Here is a 22,479-nt window from a genome sequence, read left to right on the forward strand (position 1 = left end):
GTATTAATCAAATCCAATTCTTGACAGCAATAAAAAATGAGTTCTGCTTTTCTCCCTGTGATTGAAAACCAGCTTTCAAAACCTTCTTGTAGTAGTTTTAAAAACCATCAAAAGGAACTGCAGCTTAATTTCCTCTTTCCTAAACCATAACTTGCAAAGAAATAGGAAACTTACCCAGGCTGACTGATTGGAAAGCCACCAGTTTGTATCTAATGCTTCTATACCCACCTGGGGGGCTGGAGGGGGGCGAGGGGAATGTGGTCCCCTTCATTTGGAGTTGTTGCTACACGGGGGAAATGGTTGATGTTTATTTCCAAACGCTGCATGACCTGGCTTGTTTGGTCGTCTTTCATGTACTAATACTCTCCATGTTGTTCTATTATTATTACTATTATTAATTATTATTATTATTATTACTACTAATTTTTTTGCCGTTTGTAGAAAATAATATTTTTTTGCAAACTGCCAAAAGGGGGTAAATTGGAATATATTGATTGTGATGCAAAGGTATGAGCTGTTTGTGTAATTGCCTTTCCAAATGCTTCTGAGTCCTTTCTGTCTCTCTGCACCTTGCTGCTCAGCTGGGCGGCTGTGACAGTGTGTCTGTGTGTAAGCAAGAGGTTAGCAAAGAAGGGGAAATTAAAACAATGTTGTACATTATATAGTTACCAGCTATTGAAAAACCTATTTTGTATGCAAGACAGCAGTGTAGAGATATATGGAAAGCCTTGGGCTAAGTACAGAAGATAATTACATTTGGAATTTTACTGAGTTAAGTCATTTATAGCTTCAAATAGTTGGAGAGAAAAATCAGCAAAACCACACTTAAACTTCTTGTTGTTACTTTTCAAGATAAGCATTTTTAAAAAAATGCTTTTTATCTTCTTATCTTACAAATTACCCTTTTTCTTTCATAGATATTTCCTAAATTTTACTTTCAGGAACACGCTGGTCATGACACTCTTTCACTATTAACTGAAGCAATATAAACTATTTTAATACAAGTTTTATAAAAATCAAACTACCAGTCATAAAATATCAGAGTCATGCAGAAAATGTTATGAGAAATGGTCTGTTATTTTAACAAGTTTCTTGGGAATTAGGAAAAGAAAAATAAAAATCTACAGTCTTCCTGGTAAACTGAGAAATGAGATAATCTTTCACCAAGGTGCAGTAATATTGAGGCTGAAGGTAAATCTAGATTCTTCAGTTACAGTCAGCTTGAAAAGCATTCATCCTTCTCTCCCACACTCCCTGGGAATGGAACTACAGGAGGATGCCCTGTGTTGGACAGGAACAGGACAGAGGCTTGGTTCCCACCTCTCCCTAAGCCCATGCCAATATTGTTGAAAGGTTTATCAGCAGGGCATTCTGCTAATTGCTCTAAATGAGTTATAGTTACAGCTTCACATCCATTTAGTGCTGCCAATGCTCAGAGTCATTGCAAAGGAAGGCAGCATAAGGTCCACAAGACAAGACCATAATTTCAAAGTGGTGTGAGACCAGAAAGTTCTGGATTTAACAGTTATATAAGCAGCGTAGGTAGGATGAACTGGAGGCCTAAATTAGGTGGGAGTGTTGATAACAGAGCCATGCCATCTCTGCTTGGCCAGCAAGGACAGGTGCAGGAGGAGGGTGATCCAGCTTCTGAAATTTACCTGCAGCTTCCCTCTTCTCCTCTCCTTTCATCCTGTATCACTCCTCTGATAGTTCAGAAAAGCCCCTAATCATGTGGAAGCATTTGCCCTCCAGTCCCTATTTTGCCTGGCTGTGGCCTGTTTTTGCACAGAACCATAACAGGACAGGAATGTGGTACCTAGCAGTGGGGTGCCCAGTGACATGGTCTGAGGAGCACTGAGCTGACCTCAGGCTGTGGAGCAGTTAGCAGCAGAGTGATGACAGCCCCTCTGCAGACTGAGTTGTGTGAGTTAGATAGAAAAGGGACCCACAGCTTTTGCCCCTGATCCGCAGCACTGGTGAGCAGCTTTGCCTTACAGTGCAGCTGGGAATTACCAGCTTCAGGGTCCAGCACCAGATCTACATGGGCAAGATCTACATTTCCCACCATCTAGTGCATGTACAGCTCCATCAAAACAAATTCATTTCACCTGAGGGATATACTTCAGGTTTTGAGTGTGATGGACCCAAATGCTATCCTTTTGTTCTTGTTGATTATGCTGTTATTTTACTCATTATGGTTTTATCAGCGTTAGAGAAAAGTGAATAATCTTCTTCTAAAGTATATTTTAATCAACATTTTGGAAAGAAACAGGTCAAATCTGTTTTGTGTTTGATTGCAAATAGTCCTTAGCAGAAATCTTGACGTTTGGTCTTAGCATTTCCATCACAAACATACTTCAAAAATCACAGGCAAGGTAGAAATCTTCTCACATTTTGCTTTGTTTAAACCATCTTGACAAGATCATTTTTTGCCATTATAAATAGTGAAGATTGTGCTGCTGAAAAAAAACACAAACGCAGGAACATACCCCTGTCCTTAGCTAGCTGTTAGCTGGAATAGGATATCCATTTTGCTACCTTTGAGTGGGAAAACATTTCAGGATAGCAACAGGGCTGTGATAAGTCTAGAGAAGTGTCTCCTGAAGGAAGAAAATTAAGGCCATTTTCAGTGCAATGAAAATGCTGCTTGGGTCTGTTTTCCTGCAGCATCCATTGACACTCTTGAAAAGTGGATTCTAAACCTTTCTAGTGCACAGGCCAAGCAGGCATGGAATGGGAGGGCTGTGTTTTGGCTGCCTCTTGCACTGCCTGTGACTGGCTTCCTTCTCCTTTGTCCTTGGTCTGTCCAAAATCCTGCTGCTGAAGTGCTCTCCTATTCCTGTTGAATGCCCCCACTGGGTTTTCATTTTCCCATTCCTGATTCTTGTCTTTTTTTTGTCTGGTTTTCCTCCGTACAATTTCTTCATCACCTGTGTTTCTAATGCCTTTCCTCTTGCTCCATGGTCACTGCCTTGTCTGAAGCCACGTGTGGCCTCTGCTTTCTGTGCTTCCCTCTCCTGCCTTTCCTGCTGGTATAGTTTTAGAATTTAACCTCTCCAGGGCAAGCTGTGTGTCTTGGTGTCCACATTTGCAGGGCTTGTACCTTCCTCTGGATGTATTTTTGGTGGAACCATAGTTAGGCACTCACATTGTACATCCAGAGGTGAAGGAAATCTCACAAAATGAGGTTTATCATGGAGAACTGGATGGCTGTCTGAAAACTCCCACCATGCAGAGCTTTCCAAATGGGTGTAGGAAGAAAGAAGGAAGCTTCAGATGGGACTGTGTTGTGTTCCTCAGGCCCATGTACAGAGCAGATTCTTCCCTCCATGTGAGAACTGTCCTTGCCCAACAACATTATCAGTAGATCAAGAGCATTTTCCTGCCTGTTGACTATTAATTCCTATTTCTGGACCATCTACACTCCAGTCATTGCCACCAGTGAGAATTTGCTTCCACCAGTGGCTGAGCAATCCCCCATGGCTTCTTTTGTTTGACCCCACTGACCAGAGGGGCTACTAGTGACACTCTAGCTTTATATCACTACTGCTTCCTGACCTAAGGGAAAAACAGTTTAAAGAAATTCTTCAGATTTTTTTACTTCTCTTCAGCGCTTTGAAACCGAGAGACCTCTATTTTTCATAATTTAAACTCCTGCCTAACTGGGTGAGTGTTTGAATTCCTAGACTATGACAAAATGCTAGCGTGTGTCTGCCTGAAATGTCGAGAGGATCTTTAATAACCTCCATCCACCAGATTCGGCGTTAAAAGCATTGCTGAGACGATGAGTGGAAACACTACAAACAAGGACCTGGCAGTGGGAGGGAGGTGCCCCTCTCCTTTTCCCTCTCCCTTTTCCCTCTCCATCACCGTGGGGGCCGGAGGAGGCACGGCAGGGTGTGCCCTGTGCTGCCCGGGTGCCATCCCCTCCAGCCGCCGCGCCGGGGCTGACAGGAAGCTCTCAGGTGCCTGCCTTCTATTTATTTTGGCTATGAGATGTTGTTTCTTCTGCAGTAGCCTGCAGACGAAAATTTAATGCACAGATGACCCCGCCAAGCAGCCCGTGTGTGCCCGGAGACTGCTAGGAATGAGGGATTGCACAACAGAGCTGCGCCGAGAGCACAGCTATTTCTTGGCTTAATTTGTTTTGTATGAAGCACAGCAGCTGAGGGTGAGCCCTCTCCTTTCTCTGGAGAGGTTCTCAGAGGACTCTCAGAGGGAGAAGTTCCTGCTGCAGCACTGAGATAAGAGCCTGTCGCTGCCCTCAGCTCTCCTGTGAAGTGTCCAGCTCAGATCAGGATGAGATTGCAGGAGATCTGTCGTAGGTGTCAGGTTTTCTCTCTTGCCATTGAGGTTTTTGACCAAAACAAGAGGAGCCATTTGAAAAGTGTAGTGACACCATTTTCCCCTTTATTTCATTCCTATCTTGGAAACTTCAGTGCCAAGCTTTATCCCATCATGGCACAATCTCAAACCCCTCGCCTTGCAAAGAGCAGGACAACCTTGGCCATAAGGCTGTGAGTGGAGATTTATGATCAACTCTCCTTTTATATACACTTAGCCCCACTTTACTGCTACAAACAGATGATGGTGATAAGGTGGGCAGGTTGTTTTAAGTTTTGCTGGAATGTGAGCACAGTTCTCCTTTTGGCCCCAGGAATCTGGCTTGTCTAATGCCAAAACTAAGCTCTGCAAAAACTGGCATTTGTAAGAACCCGATTCAGGTCATCTTGGAAGCAGCAACCTTTATGTTCAGCATGCAGATTAACAACACCCCTTTTTCATTAGTATTCTTAAAAACTTTCCACTACAATTTTTTTTTTTGAAGAGCAGCTGGAAAAAAGTCCCATTCACACATTGAAGAAAAATTCCTTGTTTCCAAAAATATTGAAATTTAGTGTCTGTCCAGTGCATTGAAGTGCTTTGGGAAGCTGACCAGGCTATGGATGCATACCAGTGATCCAGAGATTCCAGCTGTGTGGGTCTCAGCCATAAAATACAAGAGACATTGAGATCAGGGGCTTTACCCCAACTCTTGGGCCTGAAGTGGCTGATGTGACAGGATGACAACATGAGTCCTGTGGCATTGGGTGCTCAGGGATGAGTGGTTTGGGGTGATTACTGCTGCTTTCAGCCTTTCCCACCCCACTGCCCACAGCCACAGGGATGCTGGCAGCTCCCACAGCAGGTCCTGCCCCATGCTCAGGGTGGCCCTGCTCAGGTGCCCAGCCTTGCTTCCCACTGAGGACTCTGCCACCTTCTCAAGTCAAACCAAGGTGCTTCTGGACCCAAGGCTGCCTGCAGAGCCCTGTGGAGGTGCCTCATGTGGTTAACCACCCCAGCTGCGCTCGTTGCATGTGCCACAATGCCTGTGGTTGACGCAAAGCCACAGCCCATCTGTGCCACTTGTTCTGTGCTCCGAGAGAAGGAAACGCATCCTAGACCCACTGCCTTGCTTTCCTTGTGCTGAGCCTCCCGAGCTGGAGTGGGGCTGGTTAATAAACATGATTCACTGTTGTCTTTTAGCTGTCAAGGCTGGAGTGAAGCTCTTGGTGCCAGCAGGTCTAGCTCTTCTCATTCGAGGGCTAATGCATTTTGCTTTGGGAAATGGTGACACCCAGCACCACACATTGGCTTTACCTCACGAATAGCCCATATACAATTTCCAAACTACTCAGCAATAAAACTCTTCTGTCTCATGCCTCGGTGCCAGCTGTTTAATTAGGAATAAGCAGAGGCTGGGTTTTATTTGTACGACTAACAGAGGATATTTTTTTCTTTCTCTCCCCTTCCAGCTTGCAAAAGATAAAGAGCGCCTGCAAGCCATGATGACACACCTGCATGTGAAGTCAACTGAACCAAAAGCCACCCCTCAGCCCGTAAGTACTGAGCTGTGCTGAAAGCAAAAACCAAACCTCACAACAAACCCCTCTTTCCTGTTCCCCACTGGAGCCCACCCTGTGGAGCCTGGCCCATTTCAGAGCCGGGTGTGGGGAGGAGATGGGAAGTGCAGTCAGGTTTTGTCATGCCCCTCTCCTTCAGGGAGTTTCAGAATCCAGTTTGGTTCCAAAGCTGATGCATTGGGCCTTTTTCTGGCCTCATGTTAGTCACTTTGCATCAATCTGACTTGGATGAAATCTTAGGAAGTGTTAGGAAGGAGTTGTAATTAAATTATATGTAGTATATTTATTTTGCTTTCTCCCAGTCTGACAGACATTTACTGTAGAAGTGACTCTAACTGCACGTTCTGATGATAATCACGGTTACCCGGTATCGGGTTTTATACTGTTGAAACTGAGAAGGGAAACCTCCTCTGCCCCAGGTTGCTTTTTGAAGAAGGGGGAGTAGGGGAAGCAAGTGGCTTTGCAGCCCAAGAAAACTCCTGGTTACCCTCAAACCCAGGAAAATCCCTCATCTCCTTCCCTGACTGTAATGACTCTTCTTCAGCTGTTGTTTTCTATCAGCCTCTTAATGCTGAAAGTGTTCCTGGGAGCTTCCAATGATTATTCAAAATGGAGAGAGTGCTTTGCTTCTTGATTTTAAGATTTGTAAGATTTAAAGGTACACTGGCTTTATTTGATTTTGCTTTGAGTCATTGTGTGAAAATTAATTGAGCGTTGACAATCTATAGTTAGTACCAGCAATTTTAATCAATATGCAATGATGCAGCATAATGACAAAGTATTGGTTTATCTGTTTTGACTGATTTTTTTTCTATAAATAAAGCAAACACACACCCATATATGTGTGATTTATGGTGATAGAAATAAAAAGGAGTCAGACTATTAACCCAGCAAATATGGTAGCCTGCCAAGATGCAGTTGGTAGACAAAATTAATGTCTGAAACAGAACACATTACAGAGATAGAGAACATAAAATCATTAAACACTTCGTGCACACATTTTTACTAGAAAAGGATTTCTCAGTTTCCATGTAGTTGGAAATAAATGGCTGCAGAAGTGCATAGGGAGGCTACTAGATAGAAAATTGCAGGCTATTGAGTAACACTGGAGTAGATGTCATAGTCAGTGGGAGACTTCCTTGCCTTTTTGTAGAGAGTTGAGTGGTAGGTACAAACCCTTCCATTTAAGCTGTTGAGATGCCTAAAATTGCTTGGTCTGGTGGACACCAGCCCTCTAGAGTAGAAACTACTGGCAGTGTCTATAAAAATAGCATTCTTCTATTTCCTCACATCCATCCCAGCCCGAATGCAAATGCTTCCGCGCATTGTTGGCAAAGTGTGTAGACCCAACAGAATGGGGAGGAGGTTTGGTTTCTATAGCTCTTACTGGATTAAAAATTAAAACAGCGGAATAATCTGGGAGTCTCAAAGCACTCTGCCTTGAGGCCTTTCATAACAGCAGTGCCCCTCAGGAGAAAGGATTACAAACTGAAGGGAGGAAATCATCAGAAGGCGAGCGGTGTTTGGCAGGGCTGCTGGTGATCGATGCCGGGCCGCCGAGGGCAGGGAGCTCTGGAGGGTCTTGTAGGCTGCAGAGATACCAGGGTGTCTCCATGAAGATTAGTGTTAACAGCTAATAAACAGGGAAAAGCACAGGAGAAAAACCTGTGAACGCAGGGGGAAAAGGGCTGTCTTGATTAGTATTAAAAATGTTTTACATTCTGGAAAATTATAGCTTTGTTGGGGACCTCCTACTAAATTTATTTTTAACTGCTCTATTGAAAATTCTGTACCACTAGTCAACATTATCTCTCAGTTGCTCAGCACAGTGTTTCTTTATTAAAAGAAATAGGCATGAATATTTTTGACTGAAAAATTAATAGCTTTTGAATTCATACACAGCAGGTTTTCTTTTGCAAAGAAGTCCAATATCGCTGCACAGCACTTCTATAACCATTTATTTAGAGTCCAAGTCAAACCTTTGACAGCTAGAGCAGTGTTACAAGCCAACATAAAGAACTCCAAGATGTAAACCAACAATAGGCAGTCTGTGTGAGGTTTGCCATTGTCAAATACATAGATTGTTTGGATTAGTTTATGTAAATGTACTGTTGTATTACCCTTTGGAAAAAAAAAAGATCACATTTGTGTATGAAAAGTGGTTTCGTTCACAGGCAGCATTATAAATTCCTTATCCTTTAACTTACATGTTAGAAGTAAAAATTGGTGCCTGACAGGCCTATATTGTGTGGCACTCTGTTGTTGGATTGAAACTGCCTTCTTTTCATTTATTGAAATATAGAAAAATTTATTATAGATACCATCTGATAAATCAGAAATTATTAAAATATGTATAGGTGAAGCATTTGAAAATTAATTATAAAATGTAGAAGTATAGTGTTTTGCATAAATTGTGCTGTCCTAGTGAAAAAAATACACAGACATTGCATAGACTCTGCTAGACCCTCGTCCTTTCAACTCAGTGGGATAGGACTTTGGTAAAAAGATCTGATGACCATTATTGCACTGCAAAGTAGTCTTTACATCCAGTAATTAATTTTTTTTTTCTGCCAACGTAACTAATGCAAGGTGTGTGTTAGAACTAATATATTACAGTACTTAGTGATTTTAAAGGAAAAAGCGTCTGCAAATCCAAACATAGCAGTGAGTTTGGATTTAAAATTACAGCCTTTTCATGGCTGAGAAAATGTTTTTATTCTGCTTAAAGGATCTTGATGCTTGTTTTAAACTATTTTGTTACTGGCAGGTAAGAAGGTACATGAGCATCTCTGTTAACTATGTGCCATTTGTAATCCACACTGACCACTTGTGCCATCTTTGCCTTCTGGGCTTCAGACAGTAGTTGAGTGTGTGGTGTTGGACCAGTCTGGACCACTTGGACCACAGCCAAGTTCTTGAGGGTTGTGCATCAATTCAAAACTCACTCAGCTCTGGGGAAGGGTTGCTTGTCTGATTTATCCATGTCCTTCCATCCCATCCCCAGCTTTGGGTGTCTTTAGCTCTTTGCAGTAATTTTGAGCTTGGCAGGGGTGGTGGAGTGGCCCCTGTATTTCAGCCCACCAAGAAATCTGCTCAGTAAAGCTCTCTAGTCCTACTAAAGTCGATGAGATTTAAGCACATTCCTGTGTGGCGTAGTGGTGGTGGCCCAAATCATTGGCAGACTGTGTGGGCAGGGAGGTGCTCTCAGTGTCTGGTGCTGCTCCCCAGGGGCTGCTGGGCAGCCAGGAGGGGGTCTGGGGTGCAGGGGAACATCCCAGGAACTGGGGCAGTGCTCAGGATCCCCTTTAAAAACACCCAGTTTTATAATGAAAATCCCCAACAGCAGCAGTTCAAAAGAAAGCGGAGCTATCTCAGAGCTCAGCACTTGAAACAGGCAGTGCTGTCCCATCCGTGCTACACGTGTTGTTTCAGTGAGACTGAGGGCCTGAGTAAAGTGAGAACAAGGCCATGAGACAGAATAGGCTGTGACGTGTTTTAGTAAGGTGAACTTTTTTTCAAGGTAAAAAAACAAAACCACAACACAAAAGGCGGAACAGCGATTTCTCAAGAACTGTCATCCTGGTTTTGCTATTAAGGTACCCCCCCGACTCGCTGTTGTCATCGGTGTTAGCCATCAGCATAATAGCTTCAAATGGAAATGTGCTTTCTTCTGGGAGGATTAACTTGTGTTGAAGTTCATAGGAAGGGAAGGAGAAGGAAAAAGCATCAACCAACAAGTAATTCTTCATACTAGGTGCTATAGCTATCTTTTAAAAATAGACAGAAAACTTTTAAAGGCCCTTCTGGCACTTTAAATAAGATGCACTGTTAGATATCCCTTCTTTAATGCATTTTTTTTTACCATAACCATAGCAGTTATGATTGTTTTGAAATACTGTTTTTAGCAACTGTAATAACAAAGCAGTAAAAAAAAAAGTCTTTTAACTGTTGAGGTAATGACTGAGCATTTTAGCTGCTGTAGCCATACTTTATAGTTTGAAAAAATAACGATATGCAGCAATAAAGAGAGATTCTCAAGCACAACAAAAGCTGTTTTTATGTACTGGTTTTCATTAAGTCTCACTCCTCAGCTTCAGTTTCCTTAGTATTCCTGCCAATAACAACACCTGCTAAGTGATTGCTGCCTGCCAGGCTCTGCATCCAATACACACTGATGTGTCCAGGCTGAAACAGGGAGAGGAAGACACAGCAATGAACAAAGTTTTAGGCCCAGTATTCACTTTCTCTCTCTCACCCTCAATGTCAAGAAAAGGAGTTTCTTCTTCAAAGTATTTCAGTCCCAGGAGTTCAGTGCAGATAAGTCCCCAGCCCCAGCTGGGCCCAGAGCAGCAGCACCCATTGCAGGAAATCACTGGGTTTGGCCTCACTGTGACCCTTAGAAACTTTTTTTCCCCTTTTTTAGAAGAGTTTCAGTGCTATTTCATGTGCAGCCACTATTGTCATGTAAAATATTTACACAAAATGAAATCAGACTTAGATCTAGTAGGAGAGCCACTAACTGGAAAGCTGGTTTTTTAAACTGGGTAATAGCATGGGTTACCTCTGCCTTGTTTATATCTAAAGAAAAAAAGCAAATTACTCTGTTTTCACTTTTAATAGGGAGACATGACTATTTCTTGAAAGGGAAGGTTAATAATAAAGTCCTCAGAAGCATATTGAGTGCTGAAATAGTTATGGCAGTTATGAATGACCAAGTCAAATCAGTGTGAGGAAATATTCTAGAAAACCAAAACTGAACAAAGCTATCAAAAAAGTTGAGAGATTGAATTTGCAGAATTTTAGGACTTAACAAGTGTTGTGAGATTTGGTGTGTTTTCTGTTAGGTTTTTTGGTGGTTTTTTTAATTATTATTTTTGGGTTTGGTTGTTTTTTAAAGGCTGGAGGAAATCCTCCCCCCATTCCCAGGACAAACATTACAAAAACATTTTAACTCCTTGGTGCAGGGGTGAACTCTGAGTGCCCACATTGCTGCAGTGCAAGAGTTCTTGCTTGTTGAAGTGCTCACTCTGTGGCTTGGGTTCCCTCCCCTCTGCCAGCAGTGATACTCATCCAAAAATTACGGTATGTGGGAAACAGCCTGTGTACAAAATACCGATGCGAGCAACTTTTCTAATCATAGTAACTTGTTTTTAAATAGCAAATGCAAACAGGCAGAAACCATGTAGAGTTTCCATCAGGAAAAGAAACCCTCCCAGCCCAGTCCCTCCCTGATCTTTGCCCTGCACAGTCATCCACAGCCGCTTCCACATTTCTAATTGACGCCAATATTAAGATTTAATAGTTTACCATTCAGATTAATAATTCAAGATGGCAACAAAACCAACACCATTCATAATTTGTTATTCTGCTCTAATTCACAACCGATTTTTCAGCCTTGGCGCTATCGACGCAACAAAGGAAGCGGCAGCGAAAGGCTGTGGAGGGAGTGCAGCCCTCTCCTCCCTCACCCTGGCTTGGGTTTGGGGAACCCAGCTGGAAGAGGAGAGTGTCATCAAATAAAACACGGAAAACGGAAAAACTTCGCTAGCGATGGACAAGGTCGTGTTTCATTAACTTGTTGGTTCAGGCTCACAAATGGTCGTCGGAGGTGAAACGCGGCAGACTCGCTGCGTTCCAGCTTTTTGTTCTCTCTTTCCTCACAGACTGCAGTCATGTTTAATTTGGAAACTGGGCTCCTTTGGCAAATTAGCAATTAGAACAATTTTGTGGGAATATGTATATGTGTCATTAGGTTTCCTGCAAATTAATAGCGAGAGCAGAGGTCAGGCAGAAATTTTCCACTTGACTGCAGCTCCTCTGTTGAGATTTGGCACTTTGTTTTGGAACGGCCACAGCTGCTCAAAGCCACAGTCTTCCTTTAGGAACTGTCTTTTAATTAGTTTACCTCATAGCCATTATTACAAATATTACTGCCTCCCCTCCTTGAAATAAAATTACTGTTTCTACAAAATATTCCGGTGACATCTTGCACCACTGCACATTGATGGTGGGGTCACTTGGATGCAGCGTTTAATCATTAGATCACCTCCATAAGCATCTCCTAATTAGAGTCCTTACAATACAATTTTATCTGGTAATTAGCTGAGATTGGCTGCTTCCTCTGTAGCTTATTAGTGGCAGCCCTGCAGTGGGTGTGAATCACAGTGTCATTTGTCAAGCCTGTTAAAGCCCCCCCCTTTGCTCGTCCTCTTCTGTGTTTATTCCTCATCACTACCTATGCTGTAAAGCCTAAAGAAATTTAACTCGATTCAGATTCTTTAAGCAGGGAATGCTGACCTTTGTGGATCCTTTCTCAAGCTTCCCTAGTAGAAACAGATTAAATGTTAAGTTTTTACATGCTGAAAAAGGAAGGGGGCTCTTTTGAAATGGAGTAGTTGGGAGCCGTAATGATGAAGCAGGAGCAGTGATCTTTCCAACGGGAGGGCCCGGCTGCCGAGCCTGCACTGAGAAGGGCACTTAAAATTGATGCAGATTTCCTTGCAGTTATTGGACTGTTAAAGTGTCCATTTAGAAACTGAGATAAAATACAGTAGATTTAATTTCATGGTGAGACCTGTCAGTTGCACTATTATTATCATCACTGGTCCTTTTATCATATGTAATAGATGGATAGATGGATAACAGGGAGACATTACTATATATATATGTCCCTAATCAGTGTCCTTAAATCAGGCCAGTCAATGAGCAGACTAGGTGGCACATGGTGGCAGTGCATGGCACCAGGGGTGTTTAAAACTCCAGACTGCAGGTGGTGGTTCATGCTGGAGCAGGGATCAATACCTGCATTTCACCTCCTTCACCATCCCTCTCTGTGTTCACGCTCCCTGGCTTTACCACAAAGTGTTAAATATTTCCCACTGGAGGGCAAGGGAATTTGTAAGCCCCTGCAGGGAAAGGTGTGTGTTTGCAGGTCTGCTGCTCACCACCTTCTTCCCTTGGAGCAGCAGCATCAGGGCTGTGCCAGGAGTTTGTGGCTAGGGTTTCCCTCAGCTCCTTCTCACTGTCAGGAAGGACAAGCAATCACAATTTATCTTCCTTCAGCTGAGCCCTTTCTGTGGGCGATGGGCTTTTTGTGTTGGTATCCTCTCTGTAATACTACAGCTCTTTATTTTCCACTACCTTTGTTTGGGATAAATCCTATTATTTTTTAAAAGAAAATTATTTGTGGCTATTAACTCATATGAGGAATGCTAATAGGAGTTTTCTTATCTGGTTACTTTCATACAAGGAAAATTAATACAGCGCCTTATGGATAAACATGAGATTTTGGGGGCATAGCTGCGTCGTGTGCCTTGCCTTCATCTCAGAAGGTTTAATGTCTAGCAAAGAAGGAATTTTAATCATGAACAAAAGTTGTAAAATTCTGGCCCTGTTAAATTCAGTAGGAATTTTGCTACTGACTTCAGTGGGGTCAGGATTTCACCAGTATTACTCATGAAACTGCCTAAGGGAAGGAAATGTGGAAGTAGTCAAAAAGAGCCCTTTTCTTGGTCTTCTTCTATGATGTTGTATTTAAGGGATTGGAGTGTTTGTTTAAAATACTTCAGCAGCAGCAACCTATTGGGATGGGGCGTCATCTTTCAAAGGACGTTGTAGGGCAGAAAGAAGGGGTTGGGGAGGAATGTGGATGCTGGTTATATAAATAGGCCTGTGCATCGAAAACAGTCGGGTTGGAGCTGGGTTTGATACCCAATCCTGGAGGCAGGTGTGTTTTACAGCCTGCTGTGGCAGGCTGCCACACCAGTGGGGCCAGGCTTCGTGCAGGTAACACCAATGCCTTCCATCCTAGCAGGGAAAAACAGAGTGGTGCCACTTGTGCTGGGCTGAATGCTCACAGTATTTCATGCACTGTGATTAATTAAATTATTCCAGTGTTAACCTACTCTGGGCTTTGCTTTTAAAATGGATGAACAGAGAGGAAAAAAAAAGAAAAGCCGAAATGGTGAAGAGAGAGAGATTGTGTTTCTCCCTAGCATGTCCCTAGGAAAGTCTTGTCTTTTATTTTAAGCCTGATGCCTTCAATGAAATATCCAGGAAGACTGATTAGAAGCCATGCATAATGATAGCATGGAAATCAGAGAGGTGTGGGGTTTAGACTGTGAAACAATGAAACTTGAAGTAAAATATTAAAATGATCATGTACTGTGCGAGATCTTCCATTAAGATTTAGATAAAAATTCATGATCTTTAGGCAGCAGGCTACGTTGTTCTGTTTTTTAAACCTATTTGGAGATGTATGTATGTAGTTATTATCTGTTTCCATTTACTGGCTCTTAACAGAGATGTTACAGCAGCGCTTTGTGCTGAAGCTGCAGTGTCTCCTTGTAACTGAGGGACACTCCAGTACGAGGGTTTCCTCTGCAGCCCTTAACCACCCAGAAATGCTGTTTGTAACAACCCCCTCGTCCTTCCCTCCGCAGCTGAATCTGGTATCGAGCGTCACGCTGTCCAAGACCGCGTCCGAGGCGTCTCCGCAGAGTTTACCTCATACTCCCACCACCCCGACTGCGCCCATCACTCCCGTCACGCAGGGACCGTCGGTCATCACTACCACGAGCATGCACAACGTCGGGCCCATCCGGAGGCGGTACTCGGACAAGTACAACGTCCCCATCTCTTCAGGTAACGGGGTTCTGCTGCCACAGCCCCCGCCTTCCCCCACGGCCCGGCGGCGTCGGGCTGCGATGATAACAGAACAACTGCTCTTATTTAGCAGATATTGCCCAGAACCAAGAATTTTATAAGAACGCGGAAGTTAGACCACCATTCACGTACGCATCTTTAATTAGACAGGTAAGCTGAGCCAAACACACACGTCCGGATTAGGGAAAAGAGTATATCTCCCTATATGTGCTGGATTAAATAGATTTTCAAACCTATGGATGTAAGCATGCTCAAATGCTCAAACCTTTACTATAAGGGTTTTTAGAACTGCAATATATAACATAATTGCTTTTGATTAAGTATTACAATACGATGTGATTATTAGGAAATTCATTTCACACAACAGTGAAAATGAGCCTGTTTAAAGATGGCAAGTCAATTATCACAAGCTACAGTAATCTCTGATCCCTAGAATTAATCTGAGCTCTAAATAATTACTGAGCTTTAATCAGCTAGTGAAATGTTTTGCATTTCTCTTTGATTCTGCTTTATGAATGACTAATAAATTAATATTTCTGTAAGGAAACAGAAATAAAAACTCAAAACAATTAGATAATTCCATTTTGAATTTTGCCATTGAACTGTTAAATACAGCCATTAATCTTAGTTCATATTGTGAAAACCCTCCTTTCGATTTCTTGCTCCAAATCTCTTCTTTTTCATTCTTCCTTTCTTCCCTTTTTTTTTTCGTATCTGGCAAAGTAAAACTGTGAGCGTGTTTTGTACTGGTGTGCTGGTAACTGATCTTGCAATCGCTTTGCTCCACAAGGCCATCCTGGAATCTCCTGAAAAACAGCTAACACTAAACGAAATCTACAACTGGTTCACGCGAATGTTCGCCTACTTCCGACGCAACGCGGCGACGTGGAAGGTAAGGCTGAGCCCAGCTCCTGCCTTTGCTCTCTGCCATGTACAGAACAGACCTTGCTGATGACAGAAATTGTCCCGACGTGGGGACATGAAAAATTTAGATCGGCAGCTGTGACACGTGCCGGGTGCCTTATCTGCAGGAACAATTTGATATTTGGCAGAAAAAATTCCTCTGCCTTTGAAAACCACTAATTGAATCCCCATTATTGGCTTTTATGTTCTGTGATTATGCCATGAGTTCCTCTGTGTGGTTGCTACGAGCAGGGAAACTCAGGCTCTTCAGCCGGAACATATTAGAAAATTAAAAAAAAAAAAGAGGTAAAGTTCTCGTGTCAGTAGAAGATATACTGTTCGTCTTTTTAGCTATTCAGGTTTTAATCACAACAATTTTTTTCCCTAGGATCTATAGATCAGTGGATTTCTTTCCTCAGTCGATTGACTCTTAACTACATAAACAGCTGTTATAAACTTCCTCTCTGTTTTTTTTAATCACACAGCAGAAGCTTATTGAATTTAATGTGCAAGAAGCAAGCTCCTCAATGAGAAATGTCTTAAACAGAAAAAGACGTGGGGTTTTGCACTTTAATTTCCTTTGATTACTGTCACATATACTGTTACATGAGAGGTTTGGGAAGTTAATTTTATTCTGTATTTTGGGGTCCACTTCTCCACTTGAAATATAGCACTTTAATAGTCATATTGACTTCTGAATCCGGTGCAATCACAAATGAATGATTCAAATAACTGGATGTTGTGTTGCTGTAAAAACTGTACCCTGGTGCTTGGAATCTCTTTTAATCCAAGCAGCTCTGTTGTTCTCAGACAACTTCAAATGACCAGGTAGTATGAATAGGTCCCATACATGCTGTTCCATCAGCTCTTTCTGTTTTTCCTGTCCCAGCCTGCATTTAAGATTCATTCCTTCAGCGGATGGAGCTAAAATTGGTCCTTGGAAGTTAGCTTGGTTTTTAGTGGCACGGTTTTCGTTTCATTCAGACCCCAGCACAATTTTGTATGTTTTTAACCCTGGTCTAGAAGCTCTTAAGTTCAGGAAAACTTTCTGTGATTGCTGCTTTGATTCTTCCCTGCAGTTGGAAAACATGAGCAGTGTTCAACTTTGCAGCTTCCTTACTATCCAGAAAGGAAATTAACTTTCCTTGATTTAAGATCCTTTTAGACCTGCCTGTCTTTTGCTGCTGGAGTGCTTCCAGTAGGGCTTTTCAGCAGCTGCAGGTGTGGGTGCTAAAGTAAAAATCCTATTTAGTTCCAGCAGCAAAGGGAAGCGGAGGGAGGAGTGGAAGAAGGCAGCAGGCAGTCCTGGCTGTATCTCCTGTGAGCCTAGTTTTGGGAATTAGCTTTTGGCATCCCAAAAAGCCCAGTCCCAGGAGCCAGTGCAGATACAGAAGAGCAGTAGAGAGGCTGAGCTGCAGATTCTCAGGCTTGTGGAAGGGCACTGTGTGTCCCAGGGAGTCAGTCAGGTGCCATTTGGAGACCCCTCCTTGGCCACCTTGACCTTCTGCAGGTGTCCAGGTCCTGCCTCATGTAACAGGAAAGAAAAACTTCACCCCCACATCCACCAGCACCAGCAAAATGGACAAGTGGTTGGAGTAGTGCAGGATTTTGTGCTGGAGACCGCTCAGATTTCTGCCAGCCCCCGGGAACAGCAGGGATGAAAATGCAGCTCTGGATTGGCATGACGGGAAGCCCACGGGGTGCAGAATGAGCACAAGGGGCTAATTGCAGAATCAGAATAATTTGAATATATATGTGCTGATTTGTGCTCACCTTCAGCTAATGCTTAGGGGGCATTTGGGTCACTGCTCCCCAAGTTTAGGGTCAGGGTTTGGTGTGGACAACCTTCCCTGAGCCCTATTTCAAAAACACAAAAAAGTGCAAGAATGAAGACCTTTAAAAACTGAACCTCTTTCCCAAAATGCAGTATGGCAGAGCCTGAGCAGTTATTAAAATAACAAACCCTTTAATTTACTACATTCAAGCACGTACAGGGTATTTTTTCTGCAGAAGTGGCTTGCATACAAATATTTTTAACAAGGTAAATATATAATCTTACAATAATAGCTCCTAATTTTTCTGTTAGCTGATTGCTGGTGCAGCATTGTGAACTGGTTCTGACAGGTCAGAGGCAATGTCTGTTTGCTTATATTTTTTGGAGTAATTTGCTGGCACAGAGTCACAGCCATGAGGCACAGGCTGCAGGTGTGGCTCTGACACGTTGGGGTATTGTTCACATAAAACTGTTAGATAGCAAGTATCCAGAGGCAGGGGAAACACAACAATTTTTTTCTGGCATGAGTTCCTTAAATAAGTGATCACATGGAAAATAGAAAATTAGGGCAACACTTCATGGATGTCTTGTAAATATTCAACTTCTCTGTCTCAACGTATCCAGCAAGAGCCCTGTCCCACAGTCTAAAACATCAGTTGCAAATGGACTTCAAGAGAACAAGAACAGTCTGTAAAGTATTTCTCCAACATTAAATTTATTTAAAGAAAAACACAAATATTCCTGCTCAACCCTGTCTTTAGAGACTATTTACAAACTCTGAGGACTCCCTTCACTGGGCTTTGCCGTGTGCATTTGATCAACTGCTGTATGAACCACAAGATCAGCTTTCAATGGGGGAAATAGCGTTATTATTCTTACATTTTGCTCCAGACTTGACAGTGTTCCCATTTTCACAGGAAACTGCCTGAGTTACCCAGATGTGGGCCGGCAGCCCTGTGTCGGGTTGCACCAGTGCGCACCCACCAGCAGTTGCTGAGCTGGCTGGTTTCAGCTCGTAAGGTGTGGGGCGTTTACATGTTTTTCCTCCACCTCAAAATCAGGGATTTTGCCAAAAATGTCAACAGTACTGAAATCTGGAAGAGGTGGGAGTGGAAAAAAAAAAAAAAAAAAAAAAAATTAAAAAATAAGAGCAGAAAGAAGAAAATAAGGGCAGAAAGAAGTAGGCCTGATGGACAGGTTGACTTTCTGCTAGATTTCTTCCTTGCTGAGAGGAAAAGCATATATAAGGTTTATTGTTTCACCAGTTCAGAAGCAGATTGATGTGGAAAAGCTGAAGTGCCTGGATCAGGCACCTACAGCCAGAGGAGATATGTTTGCACTCAAGCATCTGCTGAGCAAAAGCAATTCAAACCCAGATATTCCACTCCTGCCGGGGTGGGAGTGTGGGGACTGCACTAGGCATGGCAGGGAATTGGAGGGGGAGCAGAAGACTCTTTGTGTTCTCCTCCCAGCACACACACCACCGCCTCCTGATTTACATGACAAATGCTCTGTGCTACCCTTTGTTTGCACAGTGATTTAGACATTCACTACTAGAGCTCCCTTTCCCCATCCAGACCCCATGTTCATGAAAAAAAAAAGAAGAGGATGATGTCGGAAGGAAAAAAAATTCGTCGTCTCCTGGTTGCCTAGACCCAGGCCATGTGTTTGGCTGGCTTTGTGCCTGCTAACGAGTCAACCAGATTGACTGAATCAATGGTGCCAGTGAGGATGGAGTTTGTTCGCCTGCAGATTTTCAGCAAATGGCTTCTTCTGTTTTTCCTGTTTCCCAAGCCCCTTTCAGCGGTGCTGGGAACAAGCTCCATGTACAAATTCCTATGAATTCCATGAACAATGGCTTTGTAGAATCATAGTCTTTTAGGTTGGAAAAAACCTTTAGGAATACTGGGTCCAACTGTTGTTGAAGGGTATTTGCTCAGGAACTCCTGAAGCAGGAACGAAGCATAGCACTCCATTTGAGGAGTAACAAGGCTCTCAGCACCCTGGAGCAGGGACAGAAAAGCCAAGAGCTTGCCATGCCTTAGTGAGGTGTCTCATTGTGTCTCAGCACGTTGGAGGGGTTGGCCATGCTCATCCCTCCCAGCATGGAGCTGCAGGGTGGACATCCAGGCACTGGATGCCATGAGCACGGGTCCCTCTGGGTGATGAGCTGTGGGGATATTATCACTTTGTTTCAGAGAGCCCTCCTCATGTTTTCACTTGGCTGAGGCTCAGATCAGTCACTACAGTAGTCTGCCAGAAATAAGAGCCAACTTCCATATAAGAGCAAGCCGTGGAGGCAGGAGTTGGTGCCGGCTGGCCGGTGGGGTGCTGCCGAGCCCCCAGCCCGTGCTGTGGGTGTGGAGGGAGGTGCAGCACCTGAATCACATTAGCCCAGCTGTGGGAAACCACAGCAACACCAGCTCCTGTGCCTCACAGCTAAATCCAATTGACTGTACTTACATAAAATCTTTTCTGTTCTTTCTAACTGCTTTCTTTTCCAGGAGGGGAGAAATTTCTCTTTGCAGGGCATATATATATTTGTTTTGAAAAAGTCTAAGAAATGTTCCTCTTGTGTTCTGTATGAAATGTGCTGTATTCTACAACATGCATGCTTAAAATTGTGGCTGTTCTCAGTCACTCTGGGGATAATTGATAAGAATAATGTGAATTTTTAATCTTGGGTTTAAGCTTTCATATTTATTTTGTCTTTGCAAAATAAGATGTAAAGAGCTGGGGAAAGCGAGCGGGTGCGGGGAGGGGAAGGGGCTTAACATTGCAAAATGAGAACTGTCAAGCTGACTGTGCTGCTGCTGTTCTTGGACAATGATGAGCATTTTCTCATGGAAGGTTTTTGAATGTTTTCTCTTTTATACTTGCTGCAGAATGCAGTGCGTCATAATCTTAGTCTTCACAAGTGTTTTGTGCGAGTAGAAAACGTTAAAGGGGCAGTATGGACAGTGGATGAACTAGAGTTCCAAAAACGAAGGCCACAAAAGATCAGTGGGTATGTCCACCATGTTTGAACTTCTTAGCCTAGCTCGGATCATGCTTACAGTTTAACGTAGAGGCTTTTGGCTGCTAGCTGGTGTTAGACCAACCACAGGTGCATTGTCTCAGTTAAGGGAAACCAAGACAAACATCTCATCACTACTGTTTGTATGCCCACCAGTTCCCTGACCCTGCTTGCTTGGTGTTTGTTGCATCACATGCTAGTAGCTTTTAGGTGGCAATGCATATTAACCCTCACAAACCATTTGCTTATGCTTATTGCATTTTATTTTCTTTTTCCTTTTCCCTGTATTTGATGTCTGTTCTGTCCCCGATCCCGTGTCCCTTTGTTTCCACTTCATCTCCTTTGCTGCTGCTCTTGTCCCAGGGTGCCATTCGCACCAACCTCTCACTGCATAAGTGCTTTATCAGAGTAGAGGATGAGTTTGGGTCCTTTTGGACTGTTGATGATGAAGAGTTTAAACGTGGCCGTCATATTCAACGAGGCCGTCCTCGAAAATACTGCCCTGATGAAAACTTTGGCGAGCTTGTTGCACAGTAAGAGCTTTTACTTGCTTTAATTTTTTTTTTCTGCTGTTGCTTTGCTTTGCATGATTTACCCATCTCATGTAGACTTGCATTTCACAAAATAGTGTCATCACCTTTGCTGCTAAAGAAACTAAATTTTTGGTTGTTATGTGTATTTTGTGTGTCCTACTCTGATAATCCAAATGCCTGTAGTAAAAACTCTACTCTGACATGTTTGTTAAAGCATTTATTTATAGAGCAATGTAGACTAAGATAATTATCCACGCTAGCACAGATATACTGCTGTAGACGTGTCAGGAAGACAGATATATGCCAGGAAAGGTTTCAGATAAGTTTTAATTCTGATATTTTCCTTTGCTTTATATTGTATGCTTTGTTTTGCAACTCCTAATCAGAAAAAGTAAGCTACTTACAAGACAGAAATGCTGAATTCACTTTAAAGAGTTTGAAAATGCAATGAGACCGCCTGTAAAGATTATCAGCAGGCCACTGTGTGCCTACAACAACCATGCACCAATATTCCTGGGCTTCCCAGAGGAATTTGCTTTGACCTTTACTCGAAGGCCATCTCTCCTGGACAACTGATCCTTGCTGGTCCCTGTGCAAGGAGCTCAGTTAAGACTCTGCTCACCATAATTTATTCCCACGTGAATAAAATTAAGATAAAAACAAGCCCAGTGAGTGATAAAACTTTTGGGGGCTATTTTGCATGGGCATTTTTTCTGCCTAGTTTATATTTCATAATTTTTAATTTTTTTTTAAAATCTCCTGATGGAACCAGTGATACTGGGATGCCTCCTAAAGAGAGAGCCCACGTGGTCCCCATTCCTTTATCTCAAATCTGGCCCCTTATGTAAAGGTGACAAAAATAAGAGTCCAAAATAGCACACCAGAATATTTTTTACTAAAAATGGCCTTCAGGGCAGCATGGTGGTTTCTGCCTGCCCTTGAGCCTCCATGCCCAGGGGCTGCTCGGGGCAATGGTGTGGATAACCCTCACAGTGGCCATTGGCATGGCTGGAAATAACATGGAGCAGATAAATCCTCTCTCATCGTGGTGCCTCCCTCCATTGGGAGAGACTCCCTCCCCTCCCCTGGGGGAAACTCCACTGCCAGCGACTTGGAGAGTCACTTGGATGAAGCAGAGTTTAAATGTCCCGCGATGCTTTTGATCATTGCCTCCTCACCATGGACCTTCACATGGTAACGGGCTCCCAGACACGACGAAAATTGGAGAGTTTCTCCTGAACGCAGCTAAAATGAGCAGAGATGCCAAGATGTGCCACTAACGCAGGGTAGTAGAACACATGGCGAGGTAATGTCAAGAGATAATGATGTTCCTTATTTAGTAAAGGCAAATATGATAACCATAGCCAAAAACTCAGATATTTTCTTTAAATTAAAAAAAAAAAAAGGAGAGAAACGAAAGAGAGCTCGTGTGGAAAACCAGTCTCAGCTCTAGTTTTCTGGTGGGGGAGGAAGCAATACGTGCTTGAAACACTGGCACAGAAGTTGGTTGCATTTAACTCTCCTTTTTATGTTTTTCTTATGCAGTAACCCTTCTCTTATTAAAAACATACAGACCAGCCACACCTACTGCACACCTCTCAATGCTGCTTTACAGGTAAGATTAATGACTGTAGCAAATATGCAACAGAGGCGTGTGTCTTCCCCACTCATTTCAAAATATATTAG

General features: G+C 43.0%; 1 protein-coding gene across 2 annotated transcripts in view; it reads left to right on the plus strand.

Annotated features, from left to right (window-relative positions):
• The window catches only part of FOXP1 (forkhead box P1), an 86,391-nt gene that overhangs the window by 49,185 nt on the left and 14,727 nt on the right, over positions 1-22,479 (plus strand). Inside the window, exons 8-13 of one of the 2 annotated variants that reach the window (XM_059480450.1) lie at positions 5,796-5,879; positions 14,345-14,546; positions 14,638-14,717; positions 15,358-15,459; positions 20,130-20,251; positions 22,339-22,408. In XM_059480450.1, the coding sequence (XP_059336433.1) occupies positions 5,796-5,879; positions 14,345-14,546; positions 14,638-14,717; positions 15,358-15,459; positions 20,130-20,251; positions 22,339-22,408 (660 nt within the window). The remainder of the gene's footprint in view (positions 1-5,795; positions 5,880-14,344; positions 14,547-14,637; positions 14,718-15,357; positions 15,460-20,129; positions 20,252-22,338; positions 22,409-22,479) is intronic. The other variant, XM_059480451.1, reaches the window with a different exon arrangement.

Source organism: Ammospiza nelsoni, chromosome 11 (assembly GCF_027579445.1).
Source record: "Ammospiza nelsoni isolate bAmmNel1 chromosome 11, bAmmNel1.pri, whole genome shotgun sequence".
In the NCBI taxonomy this organism is placed as follows: Eukaryota; Metazoa; Chordata; class Aves; order Passeriformes; family Passerellidae; genus Ammospiza; species Ammospiza nelsoni.